The 27,681-nt window shown below is 40.4% G+C and overlaps 1 protein-coding gene across 1 annotated transcript; it reads left to right on the forward strand.

Annotated features, from left to right (window-relative positions):
* On the forward strand, positions 1-26,897 carry slc9a7 (solute carrier family 9 member 7). The gene is made up of 16 exons (XM_072390061.1): positions 1-539; positions 3,553-3,755; positions 3,838-3,915; positions 5,809-5,885; positions 6,021-6,133; positions 6,231-6,336; positions 8,119-8,265; positions 8,394-8,494; positions 9,632-9,720; positions 10,276-10,389; positions 10,495-10,606; positions 10,686-10,839; positions 16,259-16,322; positions 17,753-17,835; positions 18,907-19,012; positions 22,957-26,897. Exons 1-16 carry the CDS (start codon positions 260-262, stop codon positions 23,218-23,220), a joined length of 2,091 nt encoding a protein of 696 aa, XP_072246162.1. The 5' UTR covers positions 1-259; the 3' UTR covers positions 23,221-26,897.
* The last annotated feature ends 784 nt before the right edge of the window (positions 26,898-27,681 follow it).

Here is a 27,681-nt window from a genome sequence, read left to right on the forward strand (position 1 = left end):
CGAATTACACAATCATCCGACGGGGGGCCAGCTTGATTTGGTCTCCTTCACATTTAGGGCAGTGCTGTATCATTCCACCGCCACCTCCTTGCCTGTTTCGTTTCGCGCCGTGTACCTTTAAAAGGCTGAACTCGCCGGTCTGTGAGTTCTGGATTGTGTCTCCCCTTGGCTCGTCTCTCTCTCTGTGTGTGTGTGTGTTTTCTTCCAGCAGTGACATGGCATAGAGGCTGTGTGCATTCGGCAGCAGCATCTTAGACCAATGGAGGCTCACCGACAGCCGAAGCGGAACGGAGGCTGCGGCGCGCTGAACGCGATGATGCCCCTCTGCATTCTGCTGTTAACGGTGTCGAGACTGAGGGCGGAAAACGACGGAATGGAAGAACTTGCCACCGAAAAGGAGGCAGAGGAAAGTCACCGTCAGGACAGCGTCAATTTGCTGACATTCATTTTACTGCTGACACTAACCATTCTCACCATATGGCTGTTCAAGCACAGACGGGTTCGTTTCCTTCACGAAACCGGGCTGGCAATGATTTACGGTGAGGCTTATGGATTATATGTTGAACACACACGCATTCACTCTCCCCCACAGCTAGCAACACCACCTTCCTTCAGGCTTTGCATGATTCAGCCTCTCTGGTACTCGCACTGAAGCGAGCTCTGACAGAGCTGGAGACGCAGAGAGGTCTGAGCCAACGTAACGACGTGCCTCCACATTTCCACGCGCTCATGTAGCTCCTGATGGTCTGGGCTCGAGCTAATTTCTCGAAAGTGCTTTCGGTTGCTGAGCCTGGTCTCGTCCTTCACCAGCCTGCTGCATGGACAGCTTTAGAACTGACTAACTGGATGCCAGTAGTGAGGCATATCTCAGTGCACTTAATGTCTGTGGTTTCATTAATGAGGTTACAGTAAACTTAGAGTATCTCTTTTACCAGCATTAAACACAAATGCACCATATACACCTTTTTAAAAAGCCTAAAATGGGTTATACAGTCATTGTATGTTCCTTTAAAAGCAACTTTTAAGCGTTTATTGATTAGATTCATGCTTAAAATGCTGTAAAGTTAAATCTCACAAGCTTAATCGGCAATCATTTACCAAAAACCTTTTTATTTGTTGAGGACTCCAAATTCAGCAGATCATCTCCGAGTCCAGCAGTCTGGCTGGTTGTCATCAACTGGGGTAAGGCTGTGGTTCAGTATTTACTTATCTTAAGGCACATTCAGTCAAAAAAATAGAATCCTGTTGACAATGTGTGCTAAGTAAAGCTGTGTTAAACAGATAGATTCATATTTCCAGATCAGCATTAAGAGAGCTGTGTGGGTTTTTTTTCTTTTCTTTTTTCTGCAGGGCTTATCAGAGCAATCTCAGCCAGTTGGTGCTCCAAGTGTCACTTATTAACCAGAGATCACTGCGAAAAAGACAGACTTTGATTTGTTTTTTATGCTCAAAAAGCTAACTTACGTCTTCAGAGCTTTTGTGGCTGTGTTTCACTTCACAGCTTCACAAACAACAAACCGTGTGCTCCAGCGGGGGGGTTATGGTCTGGCAGACGGTCAAGAGCGGAAAAGTCACTGTTATATTGTTGTTTTCAAGGTTCAAACATATTTTGCCCATGTGGAAGTCATGTGAGCATTTATCACGTACTTGGATGTAACATGCAGATGGTCAGAGTACTGTGCAAAAGTCTGGAGCCACCACTAATTCCTTTATTTGTGTATATATATTTATATTGCCATAAAAACAGACAACAGGTGTAGTGATTCACTGAAACATGTGCATACATAAATGGAGATACTGTATAAAAGACAAAAAGAAACTTTCTACAGTTCTAAGGAGTTTGAAAGTCAATAATTGGTATGATGACCTTTCTTCTTCACCACAGCCTGAAACCTTGTAGTCTTCAGGAATAGTTCTCCAGTCTTCTTGAAGGACACCCCAAAGCTCTTCTTTGGATGTTGGCTGCCTTTTGTTCCGTTCTCTGTCAGATGATCCCACACTGCTTCAATAATGTTGAGGTCCGGGCTCTGGGGAGGATTCATCCCTCCATAAGACCTGTTGCCACTGATTTTCAGTCCACTTCTTGTGTCATTTGGCATAGCTCAGCCTTTTCTCCCTGTTTCCCTTCCTTAAGAATGGCTTCTTGACAGCCACCCTTCCATGAAGACCTTTTCTGACGAGGCTTCAGTCAACAGTAGATGGACCAACTGAAGGTCCAGATCTGTTCCACAGGTCCTGTGTCAGGTCTTTGCTGGATTCTTTTCTTAAGAACATCACTTTCAGATACTGTTCATCTGCTGGAGATAGTGCTTAGATCTCCCACATCTTTTCTCGACTTCCACTTGTTCAGTTTTCTCAAATTATTCAAGGACACTCTGCACACCATGCTGAGATAATGCAAGTCTTAGGATAATATCTCATTGGGAAGGACCTTGACTGTCAAACTGTGGCGTCTTTGGTATTTTTATTTTTTTTGTTCGTGTATCTAAAGAAATTAGAACAAATGATGTCTTTGCAACTGGCTGCTAGAAACAAAGTGCCTAAAGTTTCTTTGCTACGTCTGTTGTGTAGACACGACACTGGTTCATTGCTTGAGAGGTGCCTTTTTTATGACTGAATGATCTATGGATCAATGTTAAGTGGCTGAACTTGTAAAAAAAAACAAAAACAAAAAAACATTCCTATGACAGTGGTCGGGTACAAGTACTGGTCTAAAAACAAGTGAAAAAGCAGCCAATGTTCAAAGAAACAATGTCTGAAAGACCTTCAGAAAACCTTGGGAACTGCTGATCAAGACAACTTTAAATTACTGAAAGGACGTCTGGCTCCTTGAAAGCAAAATATAAAGAAATGAGGGGTTGCTCGAGATTTTTGCACAGCACTGTGTCTGTCTTTATCTGTAACTCTAGGCAGAAATGCCCATAGAAATATCAGTTTTGTTGGATTCACAAAGGTGAACTCTCAACTGCATGAAAGTGCTGAACAGGATTGTCTTTTCATAGTACTTCCTTGTCCAAATTCATGGGAAGAACCTAAAATTTGTTGACTCGAAATCGAAACGGCAGGTGGTTGGATTCCGTATCAAATCACTTTCTGCGTCTGTGTGTGCATCATCTTTGTGGTTAGACCGAAGTCGGAGTGTGATGTTCGGAGTTAACCCAGTAGCAGGAAGAGCCACTCAGGGCAGTACTGGCAGCTGTGCCCTGCCGTGCCTCCTGCAGAAAGCTGCTGTCCGATCAGAGGATTTATATTTTCTGAAATGGCTGCCTCATCCCTTTCTTCCCGACTGTAACTCTCTCCACCAGGTTCTACCTATTAGCTGCCTATGTCTCTGCCTTTTCCCTGCTGCTGTCTTTGAGCAGCTGCTTGATCCTGAAGGCTCATTGGCTTGCACTGAGCAGTTTAATTTGGCTTGTTGATGCCTCATTTTGATAATTGTAGATTTTATGTCTTTGCCTCACAATCATTCAATAGATCAATAGATCGTACCCATGAACAAATGCTACTTTTTCTTAGTTCTGACCACCCTCATCTCTCTGTTCTGATTGGCAGGTTTGCTGGTCGGCGTGATTTTGCGTTACGGCATCCCTGCCACCAGCTACCACAACAAGACCCCCCTGAGCTGCTCGCTGAAGAAGGGACCTACCAGCACCCTGCTGCTTAATGTCAGCGGCAAGTTCTTTGAGTACACCCTCAAAGGGGAGATCAACTCCAGGGAGATTAACAATGTGGAGCAGAATGATATGCTGCGCAAGGTAAGTGGGGGGAAAAACGTATATATTCAGTTCTGGACCTCTGCCACATTTAACACCTCACTTCTAAATTTCTTGTCTCCAGGTGACTTTTGATCCTGAGGTTTTCTTCAACATACTGCTTCCTCCGATTATTTTCCATGCTGGGTACAGTCTAAAGAAGGTGAGACATTGCATGTCAAATCCAGCACTTGTGACCGTTTCAAAGCTGAACTCATGTGACACGCAGTAACACGAGATGGTGTTGTCATAGAGCCAGGTGGATATGTCACAAAGTGCTGCTCCATTTGGCAGATGGTCCAGGCAGGGAAAAAACTTATTGGTCAGACAGAGAGAGCAATCTGTGTGTTTTCTGAACAGAAGTAGGCTATGCTATCCCTTTTTTAGGGGAAGTCCAGAGCAGATGTCTTTCGCTTCCTCTCTGGCTTTTTTTTTTTTTTTTTTTTGCTGGCAAAGAATAAATTGCCTGACAATATGAGCAGGTTCTGCTTTTGATAGTGGTGAAATGTACTCTGCTGTCTAAAAACAGATTAGGCTTTACTAGGAGTGTCCCTGAATGGATTTGCATTTTCATTATTTAATCTGCCACCATATTTACGGTGTGAATTTCAAGTACCGCAGTTGAGCCTCTTTATGGTTGAATGTAATAACTAAGGATGATATGTGTCTGAGCCTTTTAAAGCATATAAAGTGACAAATTATATCAGGAGAAGTCATAAAAAGGGGGGTGGCCAGGTGTGCAAATCATCTTCTAAAGATCCGACCATTGTGGTTGTTGAATTGTGGTTTAGTTTTTAGTTATGAGAGCTATTTGCCAAGAAATATCCGTCTGGATGGTGCACCTTGTTGGGACTGTTTGTTTGGCTGCTAAACTATTGCAGCTGGGCCCAAAGTAAGTAAGTATAAGTTGGATTATGATAAAATTATGCACAGGCCTATTGACATATTAAATCCTACTGAGATTGTTTGTTTTTGTTTTTTTAGCATTATCAGTATGAATCCCTGCAGGACTGAAAAAACTTTGTGGTCATATATTGAACTAATATAATGCCCTACTTTAAGTGATTTGTGCTTATTAACTAATATTAGCATGGTAGCAGACAAGGTAATTGTGATATTCACTTAATATTAGCATGTTAGCATAGTTATCGTGAGCTTGTTAGCTTCCAGAAGTTAGCATTTATCTAAGAGACAAACTGACTCACTGAGTTGCCAGCATGACTGCGGACTTGTAATTACATGATATATTAATTGGTTAATAAGTACAGTCAATACTGAGGAGCTGTCGCTAATTTTTATTTTATTACGGGTTAATGGAGGTGTCACTTAAGTTGATGCCACTTTTTTTTTCTTTTGTCCAAACCGTTGTAGCCACAGACTCAAATGTGTTCAATTTAGTCACGGAGGATTTTGGCATTATTGATCCATCTTTTCAGCATTGATAAACTGTAAATAATAATACAAAAGGAAATACAAAAATCTGGGTTTGCAGTTTTTTGTGTGTTCCCTGTAAGTGTAGTTCAAGATGGAATTTGCTGAGTCAAACAACAGTCCTCCGGAAATGGGAAGAAAGAAGTCATGCCAGTCCCAGCTCCAAATTTCAGACTCGTACATGAGAACCAGAGTGAATTTTAGGCGGTATTTAAAACACTTTAAACACTCCAGACTGTTACTGATGAACACATTATTACCATCACAGTATCTGGCTTGGTGGCTACAGAGCTGAGCTATTGAAAAACTGTTTACAATTTTTTTTTTCTTTAAATTAGCTTTGACCATCTCAACGGAAAAGGCACATTTCCTGTAAAACTCTGAATCAACAGTTTTTGTGTATCGCTTTGCACGGAGAGTCTGAGTTTTTGCCAGTTTTGCTGCTTGTTCGTTTTGCAGCCAGACAGCTGGATTTGTGTTTGTGTTATTGTGTTATTCACCCACCCGTAGCCTCAGGCTCATGTGCTGGAGAACATTTATTAGTATGAGAAATATGCAGTTTTCGTAAACGTGTCTGTTAAAACACGCTCATTTTTCTTATTAAATTGTTTTTTTTCCCTGCCAGAGACACTTCTTCAGGAATCTGGGCTCCATCATAACGTATGCGTTTCTTGGCACCGCAATCTCATGCTTTGCCATTGGGTGAGTGTCTGCTTTCTGTTAATCAAATTTAGTTTTACTTTAGGCACTTTATGATGAAATCCTTCTGTTTTGACCTTTGGTTATGTGATGTTCGATCACCGTTTGCTGCCCCCTCTGCTGGCTATTCACCCACAGGAATCTGATGTATGGTGTGGTGAAGCTGATGCAAGTGGTCGGGCAGCTGACTGACAAGTTCTACTACACAGACTGCCTTTTCTTTGGGGCCATCATCTCTGCCACAGATCCAGGTACAGCACATGCATTGCACTGCAGAGAAAGTGGGATACAGTTTGTCCTTGTGCAGTACAGTCCTTTAAATTTAAATCTTTATCTCTCTGCGTGTAGTGACGGTGTTGGCCATCTTTAATGAGCTCCACGTAGACGGGGATCTCTATGCTCTGCTGTTTGGAGAAAGTGTTATGAATGACGCGGTGGCCATTGTGCTTTCCTCGTAAGTTATATTCCTGCCTCCTCTGATTTTGAATGCAACTAAGTAGTCTTCTATAAATATGCTTTTTATTTTCCACTATATTGATTAATTTACTTTGGTCACTAATTAACCTTTTATTACCTTTTAATACTTTGCTTTGAATTAAAGTACCAGAGTAGTAGAGCTGAAGTATATGAACACTGTGTGGGCTCAACTTTGGAAGTGTGAGCATTTGCAGATTTCCCTTAGTGGAGATGATGGGATTTCTAATCTAATCAGCTGATAAATCCATGAAATTGATAATTAGATGCTGCCATTAAATTGATGGTGAAAAATGATCTGCCCTTGAACCGACTACAGATGTGAAACGCTGCTTATAGACAAACGTGCGAGTGACGGTACTCCAATAATAAAATGTACAGCAGTCACAGGAGTCTCTTTTTATCATCACACTTGCAAACATTTACTTCAGTGACGTTTAAATGCAGTTTTTAAAAAAAAATTTACGACAGTATTATCACAGTGCTGTATTAGTTGTGGCGACTGGTCTTATCAAATCCACGCCACAAAATTGGACACATTCCTTACTGATATACCATATGAAAGTTTATATCTCTGTGGATTTCGAGCCATTGTTGAATTTAATACTGACCTCTGAGATGTGGTAGAACAGCTTTGCTTCGCTGCTCCTTTAGAGGGACAGAAAGCACTTTATCTCCCTCTGCTGGAAGAAATACAAATTGCGTCATGATACATTGTGGTGGTGTGTGACGGCTTGTTCACGTGTATAATTTAAGCACATTATTTAAGGCTCTGTGTTTGTTCGCTTGATAGGATTTTTTATAGCAAAAGAACCGTGATGTTATGAGAAAACATTAACTCTTGAAGGACTTTCAGAGTTTTGCTACTGTTATATAACTGATATAACCCTCACGCTTGTAGCACTGACTGTTCAACAAGCTAAAACTTCAAGAGAAGGGATATTTTCAGCTGCTTGCATCCACCCTTGCTGTGTTTTACACAGACGCGGTGCGGTTGGCACACTAATATAAACTGTCACAAGAAAAGCGACTCTGAAGACAAATTTGCGCACATGCCGTGGCTCCTTCTGTCACTTTCACAGGCATGTCGGAAAGAAACTGCGAGGAGCATTTAAGTTATCACTTAAGTAACTGGTGACTGAATGCCACCGCTTTTTCAGATCGATGAAGCCATTCATTTGATGTATCTTATGGATGAAATGGGGTTTTACTTGCCTTCCTTTCTTTGATGGAATAATACAGGGTTTCAGTCTCAAGGCAGTCCATTGTTAACATGAAAATTTCCCTCTAATTGTAGCTGGAATGAGCTCTACTTCACTATTGGCCAGCTAACAGTCCATCAGTACTTCCTGAGTGACTGTTAACTTTCGGTTTAGTTGCATGTGAACTCTGTGGGACTGATTAGTGTTCTGTTATTCTTGACTGTGGATTTAAGCATCATTTATACAATCCCCTTGGTGTGAGTTCATGAATACAAACCACACACACAAACACCTGCTTCCATCTCTATATCCGTCATGGATGCGTACCCATACACAAGTCCCTGATTCCATCATTAAGGGGGAATAAAGAGAGACCTGCTTTCCTGCTCCACACACAGTGCTTTTGTTTATCTTGAGCCAGTTTAAGTCCCAACACCTTAAGCCTAAACTACTGTATGATTCAGCTGGAAAAGAAAAGTAAATAAACCCTCGTTCTTTTAAATGATTGGAACATTGACCAAAATTCTGATAATGACTTGATGTGTTTTTCTTTACTTCAGGTCTATAGTGGCCTACCAGCCTAGCGGTGCAAACACACACATGTTTGATGCCGCTGCCTTTTTCAAGTCGGTGGGTGTTTTCCTGGGGATCTTTAGCGGCTCCTTTGTGATGGGTGCAGCCACAGGAGTCGTCACCGCTCTCATATCCTTTTCTTTTGCATGCCTGCTTTGAAATTCGACTACAGTCCGTTGCCACGGCCGACTCCTTTTTTGGAGTGGTGGCTGCGTTATTGCCGCTGTAAACGGTGTTTTTCTTTAACTGGACTCCACGTGACTAAGTTCACGAAGCTGCACTGCTTTCCACTGCTGGAGACAGCTCTCTTCTTCCTCATGTCCTGGAGCACCTTTCTGCTAGCCGAGGCCTGCGGCTTTACAGGTGAGCTACATGTGTCAGGGTAAGATCCTGCAGTTTAGAAAGCAGATACTGTGCTGGATCTCGAAGGCAAATCAAGAAGCGAACATGTTTAGCATCTCTCAGACCTCAGTTTGACTTAAGAGATTTAAAAACATTTTTTTTATGACATTGGTGTTACATCCCATAACTTTAGGGGGAGCCAAAGAGCAAAAAAACCAACCTCTAACCCAAATATCTAATGTTACTTTAAATTATTTTTTTTTTTAGAATGCACCACAAATGTACTGTTACCGCCTAAGCCTTTTTCTTTGAGACATTTACAGTCAAGTGGTTAAATTTGTTATTAATCACAATTAATTTGTTTACCCCCATGATTCCTAGCATGTTAAAGTAATGTCAGCTATAGGTGGCCGATGTGTGTTGTGCCAGTACATGTTAGTGCCAGTATAATATGCATCCAAAAGGTGACTAAGTGGATGAAAAATACTGGATAAAAATCATTGTTTTGGTCAGAAAGGATCATTTATATATTTAGCTTTTTTTTTTAAAATTTTGCAATATGGAATATTTTCAACTTGAGAAATGATTTTGCACCTGAATTTTTTCAGTGCAGTGAATGGAGAATAATGCTTTAATAATCCTCCAAAGGGAAACCATATCATATAGATTTATACAATACGAATATGAATTTTTCTGTAGTATTTTCATATGTAAAATTTTGGAGGTTAAGAAAAGACTTGGATTTATGGAGAAAAAGTCAAAATCACTGTCACCATTTTCCCTTTGTTTAAAAAAGAATACATCAAGGCCCCCTTTAAATCCTAGAATGTCTCTGAAAAATTGCATTATTTTCATTCCCACTGACTGCACATTATCAAGATGGTGTCTTCTAATTTCCAGATTGCATGCGGTTATTTCTCCAGAAACCCACAGTTCTGAACAGTTTGAAAGTTGTACTGGTAACAAATGAAATGTGGCGTGGCCTTCAATTCAGATTATGTCACAGATGTTCCTCGAATGAAAATAACAAATGATATATGCCTTTTGAGGGGACTGATTTCCAAATGTTTCTAGAAAATAATGAGGGCGGGGGAGTTGTCGCCCTGTGTAATGCAGCGTGTCAGTTAAACTCATTAACTTGTGCGTGTTGTCCTACAGGCGTCGTGGCTGTGCTGTTTTGTGGCATCACACAGGCTCATTACACCTGCAACAACCTCTCGGAGGAGTCTACGAAACGCACAAAGCAGGTAGCATCTGACCACCTCTTCTTATGTAGCCCCCCCCCCAAAAAAAATCTGAACAGGGTGCTTGTGCCAGATGGCACCGTGATCAGCCTGCTGTGACCTTAATCGGGACTGTCTGAGGACATCCCTCCTGACATGACTGTTCAGTTTCCCAGAGGGGGTTCTGTCTTAAGGACACACTGCAGATTACCACTTAGACGATACAACATGCAGCCTGACGCATTTACTGCAGAACCAGTGCACAGGCAGGCTGTTCCCATTCAAAGAAAACAACATTTGTGTGCACACACTGCAGTAGCAATATTCATGCACTTAACTGGGATTAAACCTTAAATAAAAAATGTGTTTGCCTTTTTTAATTCTGTCCTGTTTATCCCCTTCTTGCTGTCTTTCTCCTTATCATTTGCTTCCAGTTAACAGCATTTAAGTATTGAGTGCTAGGCCATTTTTTATTTATTTTAACCCGAACACTTAAAGTTAATCCTGTGAATTACTTTGTCACTCTGTATTTATGATTTCTAAATCGAAATGATGAAATTAATCATATTTTATTGGCAGCTCTTTGAGGTCCTTCACTTCCTGGCTGAGAATTTCATCTTCTCCTACATGGGCTTGGCTCTGTTCACCTTCCAGAATCACATTTTCAGCCCTGTCTTCATCATTGGAGCCTTCGTATCCTTTCACTGCCCTGCAGAGACCGTTTCTGCTGTTTATCATAGGAAAGAGTCTCCATGGTTTCAAACTGTGCAATCAAAAACTTCTTGACCCACCTATCAGCTCGCTATATTCATTGGAAGAGCTCTCAACATTTACCCACTCTCCTTTCTTCTCAACCTGGGTCGAAGGGACAAGATCAGGGGAAACTTCCAGCACATGATGATGTTTGCAGGTACAGAAAGAATTTTTTAAAATGTATTTTTATTTAACCTGCCAGGGTAGGTGTTATTTTGTAATGGTACCCTTTGCAGGTCTGCGCGGGGCAATGGCGTTTGCCTTGGCAATCCGGGACACTGCTACGTACGCCCGCCAGATGATGTTCACCACCACGCTCCTCATTGTCTTCTTTACCGTCTGGGTGTTCGGCGGCGGAACCACAGCCATGCTGTCCTGGCTACATATCAGGTGACAAAATCTTTCTCTAAAGTGGCAGAAAATCTGGTTTTCTTTAGAACATCCGCTCTGCAAGTAAAATTCTGACATATCGGTATAATAAAAGTGAATGTGTAATACCTCAAATGTCAGAAGACTGTAAACAGTGTTGAACATATCTGATTATCCAGAGAAAATTAGGCATGGCGTGTTGTGTTTCTTAGACCAGAGATTAACCTTGATTGTAGATTGTGCAAACGGCTTTCTAAAATCTACAAAAAAAGGGTTGAATATTTATTATATTGTTGCTCGTAATTGAGACCTATAACCTGTTAGATTTTCATTAAAAGCTCTGCAATAGCTTCTAAAATGTACCCTAACTACACATTTGATGACAGTTTTGTTGAAACCAGAATCTGACTTGACACTTTTTCCGAAATGAATAGAATAACATTCAGTTGTTACATATGTAACATGTTACATGAGGTAAAACGTCAACTTAACCCTCATGTCTGCGGTCTGCTTTGGTACTATCAGCGCCGACATACCCTGACCTTACTCTGCCTCACAAAGACTAACTTCTGCAGCTCGACTAGGAAAAGTGGGAGATAGCCGGTGACAGTGACCTGGCCCTTGCTAAAATGATGAACTTGTTGACTTACTGGTTTGTCTTTAAATATATAGAAAATTGACATTTTAATGTCTAATTTCATTCTACAGTGAGGCAAAATAAGTGAATTGCACATACCAGTTAGCTATGAAGTTAACGATCAGAACCTCTTCTTCGGAGGACATTGTTTGTTCTGGTTAATCAACTTTTAAATATAATTTGGCTTGAAATTTTAATCACAAATTAACAGACATTTGCTCAGTTTATTTTTAAATGTATACTAAACAGTAACTGTTTGTGTAGGCAGTATTTTAAACCTTTCTCCTATTCCCCATAAAGTACTTCTGCATTCGACGTACCTTGAAGTTGGATCAGAACTCAAAATTGCGTCATTTCAACCTCAAGATCAAAAATAACAAGAAAAGCTTTTGCAAGTTTACCCTCTTGGAAATGCAGCTTTTTGTGAAGTTTTCTGAGATAGCTTTCCTGGTCAGAGACCATACATCAGAGTTGCCAGCTTGGATGGTTTCTTTTTGCTCGTCTAAAATGGAACTTTTAGACTAGCAAAAATAAACCATCCTACATTTGAAATGGAACCAAAGAAAAAATAGAAGCAAAGAAAAGATATTACTTGTTGTGTCACCAACTTTAAAGCACAGGTCTTTTCTTGTCTCCAGTTGATATTATTAAATAAACCACAGACTGCCAGGAGATGGGGCTCGAGTTCTCTACCGCTGCTTACGTTGCATCTCCCAGCTTTTTTTCAGGCAGTCCCAGTGAGACCTCTGCAGAATATTCCTGAAAATGCGCCCTGTAATAATGAACATTTGAGCCAGAAGTGACACCGAATCTAATCACATGGCTTCCACCTCACGAACTGTCCCCGTGTTAGGCGTGATTTTAATTGATACATTTTTTTTGCGTGGATCACAGCATCACTCTATTTTGTCTGATGATGATGCGCTTCCACTTGTAATGATGAAGCGGATTATCTCATTCACAACGGCAGCAGCCTGAGGGAACAGGCTCTGTTTAATATGAGTAATGCCTCCTCGGACTGAGCAGCAACTATTGTGTTTAGTGGAGGTTTAGAGCACTGCCAAAATCTCCCTGTGAACTCATTGCCATGGTAACCGGGACGTGTTGCATGGCAGGCGAATATCAGCAGCGCTCTCTCGTCATTTTTCTACTTGCACACACTTACACAGCGTGGCTGCATGCTCGCATGCAGTGTAACCGCTCCGTTATTTATGACTGAAGATTCAGTTTAGAAGATGTTATTTGTGACTCCTTCTAAGCACAGAGGGGTTGGTGGGTTGCTGTGTTTACTTCATTTCCTCTTTCTTTGCATACAGTATAAACCTAACATTGTCAACTGTATTTAATTTGTTAACGGACAAAGTATTTTTCCACTTTGGACCTGCAACACGTCATTAAAAAAGAAAAGAAAAGAAGTTGGGAGACTAAAGCTTTTACCACTTTGTTGTGTTGCCATTCCTTCTCACAAGAGGTTTTACGACATTGATGATACCAAGTGATGAAGCGTTTGTTATTATTTTCTCCCATTCTTCCTGCAAAAGACATCTTTAACGTGAGATTCTCGTTTAAAAGTTCTCCACTTATTTATTTATTTATTTTTTGGGGAATAGTTAAGTACTGCAGCAAGACCAGTCCAGTACCAGTGCCCTCATCTTCCTCAGTCAGGCCTTCGTAATGTGTATAGCATGTTTTTTTTTTTCCCACTCATTTGAAATGCATGAACGTGACGATTGGAACACAAGTTTTAATTTACGAGCATCAGCTACCATTCAAACGCTGGAAGAGGTTTAATAGTGACAGAAGATGAGAGCAACATCAACATGTAATAAGTTAAAGTCAGACTTGTACTTAAAATGAAAGTGCCACCGTGATTTTGAAATTGAAGATTCTGAACGAAGCTGTGATGAAAATCGAACTAGTGAAATTGTAGTTTCTCTGTTTCACTCGGCTTCTTTCACAAATGAGTTCAAAGAAGCTGAAGTGAAAGTCAAAACAGTCAATTAAGTTTCAATTGCATCTATAATAGAAGTGCTGGCAAAAGATGGAGGGCTGAGAGAAGTAGAAGTGGCAAGCTTGACAGACACTGACGCGCAAGTAAAAATAGAATGGAAGGAAGTTGGGGAAAAAAATGTGATAAACTGAGCTTGATGAATGTAGTTGAGGTGTCTAAATATAAACATTGAATTGAACTGAGTGGCTGAAGTTATGTCATCCAACAGTATTTGTCATGTGTATGTCTGAACATCTGCTCAGCATCAGTCAGCCTCAGCATGACATTAGCGCATGTCCCCAAAACAGAGGATTATGTTTGGCCTAGACTGTTGCCAATTACTGTTTTTAAAACGCCACATAATCACTTTCATCTGCTTAAACTCCTGTTCCCTGTACATCGAGTCCTCTATTAAAGTGCTGCTGACCAAGACATACTTTTTGATCCTTGAAATGATTTGGATATGAATTCATGTATGGATGCAAATATGGAGACGTGACTGTTACACAGAAACTCATTTACAGGCTTCTGATGGACTAGATGATAAAATACTACTCTAATTCTTTAACTTTGAATGTGCTTAATATATGTGGTTATGATGTGATAGATTTTGGAACATCAGAAGAGTTCAGGAAGAGCACCGTCAGCATGGAAAGAGGAAGTATTTCAGGTGCCGTATATGAATGTGAACCAGCACTCTAATACTATCTCCTTTTCATTTTATTCTTCAGTTTCGTTCCGTTTTGGTGTTTGGTGAAGGGGAACAGTAGGTCTCTTTGGTAAAGGGTCACGGAAAAATAAGACTCAAAGTAAAAATAAAACCATCACGGCAGGTTTAAAACTGGCTTGGCTTGGCTTTGGTGGAGCTGCTGCCGCTTGAGAAATGATCTCGGCTTGATCCAGTAAAGTGCTTCGGTCAAGGTTGTTCTGTGTGATGTGAAAACCGGAGTCCCCCCCCCCCCCCCCCCCCCGTTGTGTCTTCTTTTCTCACAGCGGTGAAAAGCGGCAACCCACTTGCATAAACTTACCTGAAAAGTCCTTACAAAAGATGAAGGTAACAAGCAGAACGAGACAGAGAGCTGCATCAAGATGGTTCCATTTTCTCTTTTGTTTTAGCCTTTTTTTTTTCTTCTTAAATCTGGTCTGGATTCACTAAAAGACAAAACCATGCAATGCAAATTGCTTGCAAGGAATATTTGATGGATTAAAGAAGAGGATTAGGATTAAAGGTTCGTGGGTGAAATGAGTCAATGGAGCACTTTCTTACATAAGTGTGTGTGAGCATCCAAAGATGTTTCTCTCCCATCCTGGATGGTGTGTTTTCTCTTGTGCCGACCCCCCCCCCAAACGATTGTCTTAAGTCCATTCCTCACTTATCCTTCCTTCCTTGGTTTTACAGGCACTCTGACCTCCATACAACCTCAACCCCCTTGATCTTCTTTGTTTGTGTTTAGTTGAGAGAGAAGATGGTCCCAAAAGGCAGTTGGATAATGGCAGCCTGCATCTTTTTCTTATTGAGCTGCTATGGTGGAAAGCAGATAGGGTAATTCAGTTAGTCATTTACCCAGAACGGATGTTTCCGCTGTTTGACAGTCATGGAAAAGTCTAAAGATAACCATACACACTAGTTCCTCTGTACAGCATCGAATATAATTTAAGATTTATCCATGACAGGCTACATATTTCAGCCTTGGTCTCTGTCCACAAGGACTAGAGTCAGTTCATGTGGATTGATAGTGCTTCTTAGAAATCTGCTTATGTTCAGTTTTATTACTTTTCATTTGGCAAGCAACACCAGTGGTAAATTAGTCATGCCCAGCGCGGAAGACTGTAAATATCTGTACTGTGTGACATTTTGGAAGTCACTCTTTCTTGTAAAGTAGATGAGCAGAAACACTACTTTCTTGCTTAGCTTAACCAAAGAGCAGCTGCCTCTTAGCAAAAATGTTTATGTAACAATGAGTTTTAGGTACATTTGAGTTTTGTTTGAGGTACTAGTAACAGGTTTTTTTATTGTTGTTTTTTTTACCTTTGGAGAAAACCACTTTAGCTGATTCTCACCTTAATGGAAACCCAAGCAAGTATTGATGTTCTTATGATGTAATTCTCAGCATGAAAAGCAAATTAGTAACTGTTTCTGTTTATGGTAACAATTTAAAAAGATCACACACTAGAAATAAATTGGTTTAAATTGTCCCAGTTTGGATCAATAGACCCAAATTGACCGAAAGCACATGCATAGCACATGCACTGGGTTTAATACTGTTAGGCTAACCAAAACATTAACCTGTTGCATGTGTTTTTGCTGTGGTTGGTTTTCTGTCGACCTTTCTCTGTAAAGTTGAAACAAAGCTGCATTTATGTTTTATTGACCCAAAAGTTGAATCTTTTGGTTTGGTCAAGGAGAAGCCTATGAAGTTTCTGGCTTGTTTTGGCTCAAAACCAGCCCAAAATGTATTTATCCAGATGTCACCCATGTCTGCTTTCCTTTTATTCAAAATATACACCACTGTGCATCACAAATTTTGTGGCCCTTGTCTGACACGTATGTCTAGCAGTCAGCTTGTTGCTATTTCATAAACTTTGAACACAGTCAAAAGAGGTTATGCCTGTATTCTGTGTCGGTGTGAAGGAACTGTATCATCCCAGGGGAGCAAATGTTACTACTGGAGAATTACAAGGCATGCAGGATACAGGCCTGACAAATGTTGCTGATTGGCATCAAACCGGCATAAGCCTCAGATGAACATGTGATTTGTAACAGTTACAAAAGTTCAGAACATCTTCTCTCCACTGTTCCTCTCGTGTTACAGGGTCGGTGTGGATCCAGATCAAGACCTACAGGGCTCTGCCGACAACTTCCAGGTCTTGCAGGGGGTGAGGATCCCTCTCACACACACGCATTCAGTGTTTCTCTCACGGGTGAAGCTGTTCTGCTTCTGCTATTTTGTGTTGATGTGGTTTAAAGTCAGCAAGTTTAAAGATGCGCAATCTGGGACGAGAATTTGCTGAACAAAACGGTAGCTGTGGTGTACAATATCCTTTCACTTACTTGTCAGCACAGTTTCCTTTGTGACTTTGCCTCTTGCTCACCTTGTTTAAACCATGACCCACATTGTACTCTGCAGGTTGAGGCCTTGTTTATGAGGGTGGGAGACGTCCAGTAAGAGTAGCTGATTGTACTAATTATACTGTCCAGTTCGTAGAATCAGCATTGTTGGAAGCATAATTCTGAGTCCTCCTAATATTTACTTTAAATACATTTATTTCTCACAAAGCCGCCTTAACCTTCAATGGTCTGAGGTACCGCAGTCACAGATGTGATTCAATTCTGATGACTCCCGGGCTCCTGATTGCTTTGTTCTTCAGTTGTAAATAACCACAATAGCTTTGTTTTCCAGATATTGAGTTATTACCACAAGGTTCCAAAGTTCCCTCTAAATTACCTAGAGTTATGATTAAAGTGCAGCCTGCAGGATAACAATCTCAGAAATATTTTGGAAGAATTAAGTTTTTGGAAAAGAAATAAGTCTGTGTGTCTTTTCTAAGATATGTTTTAGGATCAGAGTGTTATACACTCTGCTGCTATGAAGCATAAGGGAGGAAATCTAGACAAGTTTAACTATAAGAAATATGATCCACGCTAGAATTGTGATGTGGAAGAAAGTGAAAATGTAAATGTACACCCACACCACAATATCAGGATTGGGAGCCTGATAAGCAGTAAAGATACCAGGAAGAGGCAGGATTTTTTTTTTTTTAATCTCACAGTACTGTTGTTTGTCATCACATATAGAGTTCTCCAAAAATAGAGGCTGTTGTTTACTACTGGAGCACTGAACAGCCCACAAAACAGAAACTAATGCCGAAGGATTAGCCAGTGTGCCATCAGTCATACAATGTAGTACAATTACTATTAATCTCACAGAATTCTGCTGGTTTCTTTTTTTCATTCTTGAACCCATGATCTACTTTATGCTACGTAACAGCCTAGCTGCTTTTTATGTGTACAAAACACTGTTACTAAAACATCTCAAAATATCCAAATATTACTGTAAGGGGAATTTAGAGAAATCTCTACACTTTAGGTCATCGAGGTTGTTAACCTACAAGTTGCAATTTAAGTCCTAACCCGCAAAGGTAGTTTTTGGATGATACTTGAAATGAAATATGATTGTTCACACAAAGACATTTTCAAACAGTTTCATTCTGTACATGATTCTTATGTCAGTTAAATTGTTTGAAGTTGCAAGAATTGTCAGAACTCTGTTGTGTGAAAATCTAATATTTTTCATGTGTTTCTCCAGGATGGCACTCAGGCTGAGGGACGAAGTAAAACCAAACAGGAGAGTGCTTGGCTCTTCAGGCTGTGGTACACCTTTGATCACAAGTATCCTCTTTGTGTCCTGCTTCACGGAGACATATATGAATCATTTGTGTTTCTGTTAACAAGGTAAATGTTGGCTGATCAAGTGAAGCCTTTTGTGGCAATATCAGGTCTCAAATCCAGTCCAGATGATTGTCTGGTGCCCTGTGTTTTATTTTTTTAAATAATAATTTCGGGTATGGGATCATATTAACATACATGAATCGAGAAAGTGTTTGCTTTCGCTACTCGGTCTGGCTGCAACAACACACTTAAGTTCATGTATTTAGCAGCTCATCCTCTCATTTCCTCCACCCTCCCCATCTCTGCTGAGCAATTGTCTCTGCAGGTGGTTGATTTGCTGCTTTTGAGTATGAGCAGCTGTGTTTTACAGTTGAAACTCTTCTTCATGGTGATGTATGCCAAATGCAGCTAAAGTGAGGAGATTCCTCCTATTTCCCAGCAGTGAAATTCACGTTTCTGATATGGTTCTTTCTTTCTGGGCTACTTGCGCCGGGAAACCACTGCTTCTTTCCTCACACTGACTTCACCACTTGAACACAGTTCTTGCCCCCCCCCCCCCCCCCCGAGTCCAAAAAAAGCCTGACTAATTACAAACAAGAGGCAGAGAAAGCCTGCCGGTTCCCTCTGCTGCACTGCTGCCAAGTATCACAAATTACTTTCCTCCTCAGCTGCTCACAGACTCCCGTACAAATTTTAAGCTCCAAATATATCCTGTTGGCAGGCTTCTTCTCAGTTATTAGGCCATAATTGATTCAGTGAAATGTGCTTCGATTGATTTTCTGCAGAAATAGAGCTTCTTCTGCGAGGGGTATTGACAGTGATTTGAACTGTTTTATATTGGTTTTAATTGTGTTTTACCACGTATTTAACAACCACTTTACAAAAGGCTTTATATTCTTTAGTAATTCATTTAAAATATCTCATAGGTTAGTAAAAAGCAGTGTAAATGTCGTTTAAAGATTTATTTGCAGATTTTAAAACATTTATAAAGGTTGTGATGATAAAAACTTAATGCTATAACTGTTAGTAAGTGTTTACCTGTTTGGGTTATTCTCCTTAATAACTTTTCAGTTATCTGAAGCCCATTCTCACACACAGCGGCCCACCTCTCACTTCCACTCTGCCCAGCTACTGTGGGCCACTGGCGAGCTGTCTGACCAGTCCCCGGGCATACGAGGTGAGTGGTGCTGTTTTAAAGGAAAAGTCCTTTATCACCTTACTTCATCCTTTATCAAATTTGTTGCCTGCAAGCTGTCTGGCCGGAGGTTTGTGTAGACTCTTAAATGATCAAGTTCAAAAGAAAATGACGTAATGATGAAAACAAAATTTCTAAGTGCCTATTCTGTCCATTAGTGTAAATCCAAAAGCCTTAAAAGATTCAATACATCAGAACCACCTCTGTCAAACAGCACGCTCAGATATGTTGGACGCTTTGCTGTTGTTCTAAAAGGGTTAGAATAACAAGCCAACCAGGGAAATGCACAATTACACAGTAGTACTGACTTTCTTTATGGTACAGAAAAACATGTTGAGGGTGGTAGAAATCTCATCATCAACATATCATTTTAAGTAAAGTACTAGAAAACCAAAATGCTTCTCCCGGAGGATATGTTGAGCTGCTTGAGCATGGGCAAGACTCAAATAAGATCCCAGCAAATGTCTGCTCACTTATAGCTTGTTGTGCAAGAATCGGATACTCTGCAAATTTACTGAAGAAAAAAACATGTTGATCTGAAATACTGCATATTGCATTGTATTAGGAAAATATTTATTGGTTCTCCAGATCCATTGTCTCTCATTAAGAAGAGAAAACAACTTTAGAGTGCAATGCATCCAGAAGATAAACACCATCAATTAATTGCACTGGTGTGTGTGTGTGTGTGTGTGTGTGTGAAATGATTGTGTGTGAAAGTTGATAAGCACAACATGGACAATGTAAACTTAGGAGACGCTCTGTTTGATAGTTAGGTTTGTAGCTACAGTGGCTTCTCTGCAGTCTTAACAAGAACCACACTCTGAATAACTGTTTAATTTTAGCCCAACTACTTTGCTATAACCTGATTAACAAAGGTTAACTGCTATAAAAGAGAACAACTACTGTGCAGTATCAGATCAATCATAATTGTTAATGCTGGAAACATTTTTTTACAGCAGAATGGAACTTACTCGTGGTGCCACCCTAGCTCTTTTGCCGTGAGTTGTGATTCCAGGGTGACAGCTAGCATAACATAATATAAACACTGGAAATAGTGTAATGTCTGGCTCATCCCTGTCCATAGACAACCAAATACACCGACCTGCAACTCTAACAATAAATACCTTGTATATTATTACTTTAATTTGTACAAAAACCAAAGTGAAGATGGACTTTTTTTTAACATTTAAATAGATTAGCATAAACGCCTGTCAATGTTACCAGATCAGATCTTAGAACCCGACCAGCCCGAACCGCGAAGTTGCCAGACACCCGTGTAAATCCGTAAAATCATAACACATGCAATAGAAAACACTCCTAAGTATCCAGAGCTTCATATCTGCATAACCACACATAAATAATAGATAAATAGGGTTTTGCAAATTGCAACCAACAGGAGCGCAGTAAATCAACTAAAGGCTACACAAATTGCAAGATGAATGCATTTCAATGTATTTTTTCTCCGCCTGATGTAAACAAAAGTAGTCTAATTGGGACGGAAAACCGTCCAATCTGGCAACACTGACCCCAGTCCAGGCTGTATGCTAAGGTAAGCTAACTCGCTTAGCTTTAGCTTCAATGACGGTTGAAAAATAGTCAAAACCCTCAATGGAAAAAGGTGATTCACATTTTTGTTGAAAATAAGTGATTTTCTATTTAGGAATATTCTTATGTTCTTTCTTAAAATAGCAACATTTTCACTATGAGTCTATGTCTGACAAAAGTTTGTGAAATAGCTGCAAAATTTAATCTACTGATTTATGTACAAGGAATTTCTTTGGGTCTACATGGGCATAAAAAACAAAAACAAATGTGAGCATAGCGATTTGTTTCTTTGTCCAGATATTATTTGCATCAAGTCAACACATTTTTAGTTTTTGTCTGCACATTGTGTTGCTTTGTCCTTGAAAATATTGCTCGCTTTAGGGGTTGAATCCCTGTCTTAAGCTTTAGTGCATGTTGCTGCAGCCTTGGTGCACGCCAATCACTGAACTTTTTAATATTTTACTATACTAGGTATACTAAAATAGGTAGGAATTAATGGTTGAGCTATGATCAAACAATAATTTGAACAGTTTTAGTTACGCTTAGACCACTTTACGGCTCTATTACTTCATATTTCTCTGCATTATGTCAAGTGAAACTGATATGAAAAGGAAGAAGATGACCTATTATTAACTCGGGAGAGTCACATTAATGTGATTATCAAATACTAGTTCGAGCAACTGGCTCATCATGCACATCTCCTCAAACTTTGAGTAAAAGTCGGTGAAGAGCAACGAAAAACATGTTGTTAAAGGAGAGTTTAAGTGTGTTGTAAGTTGTTATTGTCTGTGAATACTTAGGTATCAGAAGAATTGTAATATTGTCAAAGTATTTTCAATGCCTGCCAGTAAATATACAAAGAACAAAGGCCTTCAGCAAAAGGAGAAATGAATGGCTGAGAAGTCTTGTTGCATTCAGTAAGCACAAAAGGCCACCTCAATGATGACCACTGTTCCGTCAGACACAGCGCTGTGATATTTTGAACACAGAAACATCCATTGAACAGACGGTCACAGTTGGATTTATTCTTTCAAATTCCTCTTTTCATATCATGTGAAATAAACTTGGCATGGTGGCTTTTTCTTTCTTTCTGAGGTTAGAAATTTAAATTGGATTTCTGTACTGCAGTGTAAGAATAGATTGCCTCTTTGGTCATTTAAAATATTTGACAAAACACATTCTTTAAGCACTGCATACATAAATGGTTTCTTCTCTTGGTTTGTAACTGTTGGCTTGTCAGTATAGGGCATTTGTGAATTTTGCTGGCTGCTCCTGTAATCAGGGCCATCCAGAGCTCTGTTTCACCACGTGGGGAGAGACGGGATTAAATAAAGCTCATTGCCTGGCACCTCTTTGGTTATGGATGATATGAAATGTGGAGGGGAAAAAATGCCTCACAACCAACACAGATTTTCTGTCTGACTGACCTCAAAACACTAAAATATACATCTCAGGCTGAATAACTCCAGATGTTTTTTTTTCTATTTTAAAGCTCGGAAATTTTCAAAGTAATAGAAATGAATGTTTAAGGGAAAGACGGAACTAACAGCGCATTAGTCTGCCTCCTAATACATTCCAACTATCTGTGGCACTCAGCTTTTAGCCCATTGGTTCCAACTAAAGACTTTAATCTTAAAAAATGGGTCACAAAAATATACTTTCATTTTCTAAAAAAAAACAAAAAAAAACCCCAGAATAATTTTGTTGACAAGCATCATTCAAATGAGTGAAATGAACAATTGTTTGGTCCTGTTTTCAGACACATGTTAAATCTCTTTGTGCTTTAGTGACCACAAGAGGGTCGCTGGATCAGGCATGATGGTCTGCTTGACTATTGTGTTAACTCCAAGTAGGCCTTTTAACTTGGAAACAAAATGCCTGACTGATTCATTTACCCATTTCCCCCAGTTTCCTTTCAAAGATGACGTCGGAGAGATGCAATTATGTAATCTCGTCATGTGAAAAATCCCTTCATTGACCCGGCGTTAACTCGTGTTCTCCCTGGGGACATGGGTATTGAGTATTGACTGACAGCCAGTCAATTAGAGCTGTGAGAATCTCGTTGTTTTAGAGCTATTTATTACTTAACCAGAAGCAGCATGGGCTTTTGTATTTAGTGTCTCAACTCCTTTCAGTGCTGGTTTAGGGTTAGTTTATGTGACTCTGAGCAGTCTGTGATTTCCTGCTGCTGCAGATTCACCTGCAGTACAAGCATCAAGTGAAAGTCTTCTCTCTCCCTCTCTGTAAATGTCCTTTATGAGCCTTTACGCTGTAAATGTCAGCCTCTTCATGTGGCCGGCGTGTGCGTCCTGTATCTGTGAATGTGCCAGCCCTGTGGTCTCCATTCCTCCCCTCATGTTCCACTCTGGGTTTGTTTTCAGAATCACGAGCAGCTGAGGGACCCTGACTCTGATCTGATCCACAACGACGCCGACCTGACCTTCATGTTTGGCGACACTGCCATCACAGCCAACGGGGCGTCCAGCAGCAGGGCGGATGTTGCTGAGGGGCTGGGCTGGAGTGCAAATGGAAAAAGAAGCGGCAGCACATCAGAGGAGGCGCTGGAGCGTGAGCTGGACTCCCGCGAGCAGGAGCTGCTGAGCCGAGGCACGCGCCTGGTTTTCCCCATCGAGGACCATGTCTGACCCTGCCTTCCTCCTTGCCTCAGCCACCAACCTTCATGACCTGATTTCCACTCCCCCGCCCTTAGACCGCCTCAGCTGTCTTCACCTCTGCACAGGCAGGGAGATAAGATGGACTGGAGATGTGAGAGTGTACAGGAAGGCAGAGAAAGTTTCAGAAAGAAACTCTGAACTCCCTGTAGGCCAGGGAGCAGAGCTCCAGGAGTATTTCATCCTCATTACAGAAAGGGAGTTCATTCTTAAAGAGGTACAACTTTTCAAGACTGTCAGGAGAGAAGATCTTCATGCTGTTTGACGGACCGTGTCCAGTGCAGAAAGACAACACTTTGGCAGGAAGTGGGAACAAAATACCCATGCAAGATTCTATCTGCATGTTTGAACAGATGACATTTTGTGGTTCATACAAGAATTGAAAAGGGTTTTGCTTTAAAAAAAAACAAAAAAAAAACAAAGTCACACTGTCATCATGTGATGTGACTAGTTTGTCAGTAATAAAAGGCTAAGTGTCTTAAGAAAAAAAGTAGTTCTTTGGAAACTGAACCATTCTTCTGAAGCTGCTAACTGTCCAGTGTTTGGTAGGTTTGTGAAGCATCTATGCTGGGGCTGACAGGGGCCTGTGGGGACTTGTAAGACACAGGATGACTGTGATTGTGTTTCATGTAAATAGCTTCCATTCTGAGCTTTGTTCCGCTTTGATTGAAATGGGTTTCATTGCATTACAAGTTACTGTTACAGATAACATCTGTGCATTGTGTCTGTGAGCGGGCCTGGATCCTTTTCTGTGTTGAATTTAACCTCTACATTTACGTGATAAATAATGTTTTAGTGATTGCTGGAGCCGGCCGGCACAGCAGAAGAAAAGCTGCCATGGCCCAACGTATGCCATCTTTTTAGCGTTCTTTTTCTGAAGTTTGAAACATAAGACACTTGAAACACGAGAGAGACCACTGACACCAAAACACTGACCACCAGAGATGAAAAGAAGTGCTTGAATATAACCTCCTTGGAGCCTTGACTTATCAGAAGTGTTTGACTGATTTTGTATAATTTGTTGCAATTCTTATGAATAGACATTTGCTGTTATTTTGGTTTAACAATATAGAGGTCTATACAATTTTCTTGTCTGCCTGTTATATGTAAAGATACTGCCAGGGGACTATTAGCTTAGCAAAAAGAGCAGAAGTTGTGGAGAGCGAGCTCGACCCTGTCAAGATGTAGCTAAATTCTCATGCCAGCACATGTAAAGCTCACTGGAGTGCTTTTTAGGTACATAGGAACGTGTGGAATCTGCATTTAGTCCTAAATCAAATGACTGCAATCATTGCAGATGTTAACCGGCTCTAGCTCCAGTGGTATAATGCCATTCCTTCATGTTGTCGTAGCTTACAGGCTTGTCCCCTGGAAGGTAGTGGTAGATACTGGACATGAGAGTGCAAATGGCAACAGGAAAGTATTAAATGGGCTTGTTTTCGTGGGTGCACCTGTGGTTAAAGAAAACTGTTTAAAAGTGCTACTTCCTGGTGTAAAAACTGTATGATTAGCATGCTGTATGTGTAGTTTTTCATTTATAAGATTTCATACATTTCATTTCATATATAAACATTTTCCTGACGGTTTTGAGCAGGGCTAAATCAAGTAGCGTACTGATAGGCCTCTTTAGAGACCCCCACTGCTCCAAAAATGGGTTTTGGTACAATTTTAAATTTCTCTGCATGTAAAATTTACATTTCAGGCCTGTGACTATCCCTCCTGGTAAATTTACATGAATGCACTGGTAATATCTGAAGACTGTGTGGCTCTCCCAAAAAGAAGAACGCGTTCACTAATATGTTGGGCATCTTTAAATGTTTTGAAATGGGCGATATCTGGGAGTTATTTTTCACATTTCACAAACTGGATCAAAATAAAAAAAACAATCTCGTCAAAGACAGCTGGAGGAAATCTTTAACATCTGGACTTACCCAAACTAGCTGTTTCTTCTCTTTGGGTAGCTAACCACAGGTTAAGCTTACAGAGCTGTGTGCACAGGCCAGATGTGAAAGGCAAGGGCAGATGTGAGAGAGATATCAAACTTTTCATAAATCCCTCAAGCCAAAAGCTAATCAAAAAGGTCAAACAACTTCTTTAAACCTTACTTATGTGACTTATTGTATTTATTTGACAGCCGCTTCCTTCATTTTATGTAACCTGACTAATCATTTTCTTTCTGATTAAGCAGCTCATTGACAATAAATAGGAAGATATAACTCTGTATTTACTCATCCAGACCATGAGAACTTCTACAGTTTCTGTTTGGATGCATTAACGGATGCATGTAGACTCAAAGTGTCATCTAAGTGTAATTTTGATCACACGTGTTGCCCCAGATCTCATCCCTGATGAAATGAGGGGTATATGATGCTAATTTTCAGCACAGAAACTTGGAGATTCCATCGTTTACTCTTGACAGTAGCTTTAATTGATATTTTCCACATCAGACCAGTGAGTTCTGTAGTTCGTTCGATTTGCTCATGAACTATTCTTGTTTCTCTCTTTGCACTGCATCAAATACTCGTAAGTGACCCTCCAAGCACACTTACTCACTGCTTGTATTAGATATTAGGGAATTTCTCTTATAAAGCATGACTTTGAGCAGAAAATTCAATTTGTAAATCCTCCCCCCAGATGTTGAAATAGCTCTTACCAATGATACACAAACTTCTCTGGGCTTGGTGGAACAGCTGGCCGAGGGGCTAAGGTATTTCTGTTGATTATTGTAGTCTTATTTCGACATCTGAACCACTTCCCGTTTCATATTCACCACGCAGCCCGTGTAGCCTTTTGACACCTTTCGACGACACGCAACGTTTGCTGCATTTATGTTTGAGAACGTAAGAGCAGGTGTGAAAACCCATGATTATGTCAGTTGAATCTGTCACACAAGGGAAAACCTTCAAGCAAGTTTTATGGCTCATTGGGGACCTCCAAGAGGAAATGAATCTGGTTGTGTAAGCTGTTGCTTAGCTGTGTGCAGGGAAGGTCATTTAAACTCCGCTGCAGGGAGACGTGCTTTGGAGCTGCACTCTGCAACATCAAATAACAATCTGATTCTAAGGAAGCTCATATGCATCATCATCCTGTATTGAAAAGAAAAACAACTGATAATGCTCACACCATCCCCTCTGTGACTGCAAATGTTTCACAGAAGGATTATCTGCACACATAAAGGGGAAATAATTGTCTCCACAATGTGAAAACCAGACGAAACTGATTTTTTTTTTCTTTTTTTCGTCTTCCCCCACTCATTAGTTCAGTCTACCCTCCAGCTCTGCTTCACTGGCTGACATCCAGTCAGAATAAGAACTTGCATTGGTTGAAAGGTCTACTGCACTTTATGCAGAGCAACATCATGGAAGACTTTCATGATGGCTTCTGTCAAAAAAGAAAAAAAGAATGGCACTTTACTTTGAGCGGAGGACACTGCTGGCACTCGCATAACCTTCATGTGCACTCTGTCTGTCTCCACAGTGCTGTGCTGTCAGTTGTCTTGTCGGCTATATTTAAATGTTCTCTGTACCTGAGAAATCTGAGATGTAGCCCAATTGTCAATATGCGCACCTGTTGTTTCTAGTAGCAACTGGCTGCGAGACTCTGTGAGCCACGGTTTGCATGACATATTAATAAATATTATGAACTTCTGAGTCACCCAGTTGTGTACCTTTTTTTTTTTTTGCCCATAATGCCATCAGAGGAAGTATATGAAGATTGTTACATATACTTCCTTCTATTATTATTCTTTTTTTTGTTCCTTTTTGGCTTATCTGGAACTCAAACAAATGTAATGCTGACATTTGCCAATAGATTCTAGTTCTCGGAACAAACCTATGCATAACCTTCCATATAAGCTGCAAAGCTAATGCAGGGTACATTGTAGAAATTAACTTTATGAGTTAGTGGTCCTCATAAGATTAAGTCTTCTTCGAGTCAAAATTCTGTTCCAGTTTAGAGTAAAATAAATGAATCGGTATACTTTCGAGCGAGGCTAACTGTATGGTGGTGTGGTACTCTTCAATGTGCCTCACATTCAAGCACAACATAACCACGGCCACTGGGAGCTGCCTGGGGATCTGCGTCTTGTCCAAAGACAGCAATGTGCTGTATGGAGTGGACTGAAACTGCAAACCTTGAAATGAACTGGCAGCCATCACCTGAGCCCCAGCCAGGCTGCCAGGCCGCTGGGGCTCAGGCTGCCTTTCTGTCGGTAACTCAAAATGGCGATGTCTAAACTCGAGGCTTCAGAGCGACAGAGGATCTACGAGGTGGCATAATAATAGTGGCAAAGTCTGTCATTTACAGTTTATTTGAAAAGCAATCCACATGTTTAATCAATTTTTTTTTTTTAGAAACTCTGATTTTTTTTTCTTCTGTACTTTTTACCATCTTTCTATGCAGCCCTGGAAAACACTTTAAAAATAAATATATTCA

Source organism: Leuresthes tenuis, unplaced genomic scaffold (assembly GCF_036924035.1).
Source record: "Leuresthes tenuis unplaced genomic scaffold, fLeuTen1.0.hap1 SCAF_7, whole genome shotgun sequence".
Classification (NCBI taxonomy): Eukaryota; Metazoa; Chordata; class Actinopteri; order Atheriniformes; family Atherinopsidae; genus Leuresthes; species Leuresthes tenuis.

Bases quoted from the DNA above. Each gene is read 5' to 3' on its own strand.
- slc9a7 (XM_072390061.1), top strand. From the start codon at position 260: ATGGAGGCTCACCGACAGCCGAAGCGGAACGGAGGCTGCGGCGCGCTG. The intron at 5,886-6,020 runs GTGAGTGTCTGC...ATTCACCCACAG, and splicing joins ATCTCATGCTTTGCCATTGG to GAATCTGATGTATGGTGTGG. The intron at 17,836-18,906 runs GTATCCTCTTTG...ATAACTTTTCAG, and splicing joins TGGTACACCTTTGATCACAA to TTATCTGAAGCCCATTCTCA.